Source organism: Mchenga conophoros, linkage group LG2 (genome assembly GCF_057382185.1).
Source record: "Mchenga conophoros isolate Kocher_MC1m ecotype Shallow Benthic linkage group LG2, M_conophoros_male_GT1.1, whole genome shotgun sequence".
Classification (NCBI taxonomy): domain Eukaryota; kingdom Metazoa; phylum Chordata; class Actinopteri; order Cichliformes; family Cichlidae; genus Mchenga; species Mchenga conophoros.
In genome coordinates, this window is record NC_140527.1 from 33,905,772 (window position 1) to 33,911,035 (window position 5,264).

General features: G+C 37.7%; 1 protein-coding gene across 1 annotated transcript in view; it reads left to right on the forward strand.

Moving 5' to 3' along the window:
* The first annotated feature begins 3,604 nt into the window (after positions 1-3,604).
* Positions 3,605-5,264, forward strand: part of LOC146582409 (LRRN4 C-terminal-like protein) — a 1,810-nt gene continuing 150 nt past the window's right edge. Inside the window, exons 1-2 of the mRNA XM_085296508.1 lie at positions 3,605-3,756; positions 4,346-5,264. The exon at positions 4,346-5,264 is cut by the window's right edge and continues 150 nt beyond it. Coding sequence (XP_085152634.1) covers positions 4,348-5,142 — 795 coding nt within the window. The 5' untranslated portion in view covers positions 3,605-3,756; positions 4,346-4,347 and the 3' untranslated portion in view covers positions 5,143-5,264. The remainder of the gene's footprint in view (positions 3,757-4,345) is intronic.

The window sequence follows — 5,264 nt, forward strand, 5'->3', positions numbered from 1 at the left end:
CTTGTGTCGGATTAGTAACAACATCCTGTGGCTAATGCAAACATCCGTTTCAGCGCATTTTCCTCTATAATCTAATCTAATCTAGTATAACATAATATAACATACTGTGTATTATATCGACACATCAAGAGATATATCTACTTTTGTAATTTTTGCAAATTTTAAATTTAATTTTTGTAACAAGTCTTGTTCGTTTGATTAAGTGACCTAATATCTGAAATAAATAATATTAATTATAATTTTAAAAAATACGTCTTAGCTTTATTAAAGTTGTAAATAGCTCTAAACTATCAATTGAATTTTTAGATTAAAAAATGTTTTACATCATTGTGGCAGACGTCAGGCACGTTATCTGCTTACTAACTCTCTGGATTGTATGGATATGGAGAAAAGGAAAAAATATCATCCAAAAACTCTAAATACGGGATTAAAATCTAAAAAATAAAAAAAAATCGATTTACTAACTCGAAATTTGAAGATATTTTCTCAATTTAGATTGATTTTCTCACATGTTTGGGTTAGTAAACTGATCATTTAAGACACCTAACTCACAATTTTGACATAATGACTTATTCAGTTGAGACGTATAGTTTTAATATGTTGGTGGCAAGAAATCTTTATTATTTAATTCATGGATTTATTTATTTCAGTGGCATAAGTAAGGTTTTAGTATAGGGTATTGGGGGGAAAAGACAGCAGAACTTTACCATCTATGGTGTTAACGGGGTGAAGGGTCAGGAAGCAGCAATAACGAGGATTCACCACTATGTGGCGCTACAAATCAGTGTGAAGGTCTCTTATTAAAAAGATTTTAATCTCAGTCAGACTTTTACATGAACAGATGCATAAATTCCAGTGGCTGTGAAGACAAACTGCATGATATTTTAACATATGTACAGACAGGTTTTGTTGTCTGATATCACAGCAGAAACCTCAAGTGTAAAAAATATCACGATTGATGGTTTAATTTCTGCTTCAGCTTTGAGGACTTGGGACTGATCTTAATGTTCAGCATTAACCTGATCAGTAACATCTGCGCTTTTCGTACTGTGATGGCAAGTGAAAACAGTCTTGGTAGGTTTGTCATTAAGTTTATTTATAATGCAACTGAACAGCAAAGATAAAATGTTTATGCTACTGGCTGCACTCCAGAAAGAGAAAACTAGAAAATCCTTCACTGATGTTTGGTAATTTTGAGATATTTTGATAAGCCTCTAAGTCACTATTCTGTGGTGTTGATATACATTGTGATCTACACACTATTTATACTGCCAGTGTGCCAAATTTCTATTCGTAGCCTGGTATTCTAAAACATTCTGCTCAATGTCATCAAAGACTCTGGGAAGTACTCGTGCTGAGGGTGTCACAGCACCCCCTGGCCAACTGTATAGGACCCGTATGTCAATTAAATACTGAAAATGAATAATTAATACTAGAAATAATAGGTTTTTATGTCATTTCCTTCATTATTTTTTAAAATTGTAGTAAATTAGCTCTTAGGTTACTCAGGTTCAGTTGTGTCTGAAGCTGTGAGGTCACCAGACATGCAACCGGGAACCCAGCAGCACAATATAAAGGCTATGCAAAACTGCTTTGTAGATGTCCTCATCAATCCTTGAAAAATAACAAAATCTAGCAGATTATCAGAATCAACAACATACTCCTACAGCCTTAATGGTGAGTGAAAGCATGTTGGCTGTTTTTATTATCCTTTCTTTATCTAGGACAAAGTCTGATAGCAGTTAAAATATCTTTTTCAAAAAAGACCTGGCCAAGAGAGCAGCATCAGTTACAAAAAATGCAAGTGAAGAAAAAACTCCAACCGATATTCAGCAGACAGACAAGTGAACACAGACAGATCATTATTCCAGGAAACAGGGACAGTGCATTTGTTTCCAAATTTTTTGTATCTAATCTCATTAGATACTGGCCTGGTGCATTCATAAAGATAAGCATAATCCAATAAAAGTAAGAATGTTACAGGGTTGAATGTTTCATTACTTGGTTAGAGAAATAAGATTTATTTCCTAGAAAAAAAAACTGAAAGCAAGTTTCAGCTTGGACACAAGCCTTTCAATGGGATACATAAACTAAGGTAAGGAACTAACTAGCCTATGAGTCCGTAAAGAAATGCAGAGCACAGAGGGCACAACTGTGATGGAGGACACAACAAAGAACACAGGCACAACCCTCTATTCTGAGGTTTTAAATACACAAGAGAGGCCAGCTGTGGGGATGAGAGGCAGTTTGAACACACCTGGGAAGAAACATGACACAATATAACTCATATCAAACTAATGAGGCAAGGAAAACTGAACATGGTGCACATGAGATGAGAGACTAGCAGAATAAAACAGGACGCCTTAACTCTGAGACAGAGACATGGACAAAGACACACAAACTGGACATTGGTAAAGAGACATGACTGACTACACACAAGGGACCATGGGGAGGACACACAAAGAAGAAACAGGCGAAAGGGAACAATACTAAACAAAGAACTGAGAACTAGAAACATTTGTTACAAGCACTGTTTCTATTGTATAGCACTTTTCAGCATTGAAAAAACGTGCTTTGCAGAACAGGATGTAAAGGTTCACAATGAAAAATATACTGAGAGTAGAAATATAGAGTATAAAACTGTACACACAAATAGAACAAAGTGTAAAGTCTGTCAAAAATAAAATGTTATGGTTAAAGAAAGGCTTTAAACTTAAGTAGGTCAGCCTGGAACCAGTACTGAGGAGAAACCTTGGGTTGTTCTTGTTTTCTTAATCAGTGATGAACAGTAAGATGGTCCCAGCTTCATGGAGGGCTTTTTATAGAGCAACAAACTCTTTTTACCATACTAAATGAAGACCTTCTAAATTAGTGAGACATTATTTTCTCTCCAGCTTACAGTTTATCAGCTTTAAGGTGTGCATTTGAGAGTTATACCAAGTAGGCAAGCACTTGTTATTTGACTTTGAAAAAGAAAGCGTCAAATAACAAATGTGACGCTTTCTTTTTCAGAAGAAACACAGTATCCAGTTTCATATGCAATAAGTATGTAACACTATTAATATGATAACCTACCTCTGTGGAAGTAGAGGTTGTGTTGCTGTTCTGCAATGTATTGACACATAGTATTTTGGAAAGTAACAGTGAAGGAATTTTATCCTGCAATTCCCCTGACTGGGCACATCCAATTCTGAGCACTTGTTTCTGATAAAATATCTTCAGTTCTTTTCAAAAGTTACAGAAAGCGTATCATTTCCCCACGCATATCTCAGCTGAAAGTTTTTTTTAATAAAGTCAAGGTCTTCGCAAAGTAATTAAGATTTTTTTGTCCTTAAAGATTAAAAATGTTGTGAAACATAAAAGGTACTTTGCCCGCTTTAGCACATTAAAGGATAAGAACAAAATGAGGCCTCATTCATTTCTCTCCAGCATCTCACAATGGGGGCTACAAGAGGTGGAAGGGGTCTTTAATAAATACACATCTGAGCTTAAAAAAATCTGTGCAAACTGCAAGGTCACGGATGGCCAGTTAGAAAGCTTGCTAAATAAAAAGAAAATTGTAGTGCACGAAGGGAAAAAAAGAGTAAAAAGAGGGGGTGGGGGGAGGCCATGAAGGCAGAGAATGATGAGGGGTGTAGATGAGGAGGAGAGAGTCAGAGAAAAAGCTTTGACTGAGAACAGTTGAGAGCACAAGTGAGAGCAGCCATAGTGGAAACAAAGTACTTCAGACTTGAGACGCCCACCAGCATTGAGCAGGTACTGTAGACCCATTTCAGTATTTTCTTTTTTTCACTTTATAGCTCCATGTTTTACTTTTAGAGGTTTAGTCATAAATATTATCTTTTAACTGCATTACAAATATTCTCTGAGTTTTATAATTAATTTTATAAACTGACCAGACTGAAAATCAGTCAGCTTTTTGTCTGTTTTGGGTTCCCACAGAAGTCCCCTGGCTTTCTTCCAAGTACAAATGTGTTTGCAGGACTGGACATTGCAGATGTATGAGTATACTCAAGAGCATTCATGAGCTGTAAACTTAGGCAAACTACATCCCAGTGCCTCGAATCCAGCCAAAGAACTTTCTTTTGTGTGTCACCACACTTTTGTCTTTCTCTCTTTTGATACAGTGAAATGCCAAAACAGAGAGCAAATGTTAAAGTCTCACTGTCATCCTTGGTACCGCTGCAGAGCCTCTTTGCTTTTTTCATTAATCAGAAATTACAACCAAATTCAGTAACAAGTTCTGAAAGATATTAGACAGGAATATTTTAAATATATCAATCAGTATGTTTATAGTTGTAAAGTGACCAGTGACCATATTTATTCTTTTCATTTCTTTTCACAGAGATGACCTCATTTTGCAGGAACCTGGTGGCACTTGTCTTTCTTGTCTTGCCTCCCATGCATTCCCATTTCTTCACCAATGCTGCGTCTGCTTCCCCACCCATCACTCGTCCACAGATCATACACATGACTGACATGGGCTCAGAAGGCCAGGATGATTATGACTTTAATAAGGAGGAATATGACACAACCACAGCTTCTCCTAGGATGGTGTCCTTCCCAAAGATGGACCTAGAACCTCTGCTCTGCGAGTACGACCCCTGCTCGGAGAACCAGGTTCCCTGTGCTGCACTTTCAGAGCAAATTGGGTGCCTCTGCCCTGGGATGAGTGGAGCTAATGTGCCTCCTCATCCACCACGTATCCAAGCGCTGGTGCCAGTCAGTGCGGGGAGTGACAGAGGGGAAATACAGGTGCAGTGTTGTGCTCCATCTTCAGTGGTATCTGAGTACAGAATAGTCATCGAGGGAAGGGACAGTGAAGTCCCAAAGTTTGGGGATGCGTCACGGCGGGGTTTGGTCAGATCTTTGGAAGTGGGAACTAAAGTGTGTGTGGTGGCAGTGAACAACGCAGGAAGCAGAGATCCTTCAGAGTTTTCATGTAAGCGGTATGAATGTCGTCAATCTCCTGTCCTCACAGTGATGGCCTGGATTATAGGAGGTTTATTCGCTCTCCCTTTACTGGTTGTTATAGGGACTCTGATCTGTGGGACATATCAGAAGTTTCGAAAAGGAAAGAGAGACTCTACTGATGAACTTACTAAAGTACAGTTTGAACACTGCAGTGCTGTAGTGGTGTAATCAGTGACTGTAGAATTTAAATGTTATTTCAATTCCCTCAAAGAAAGTGTAAATGCGATTATAACAATGTACATGTAAAATGTAACGAGAACAAATAGTTTATAATGCTCTTTTGCAGTCAC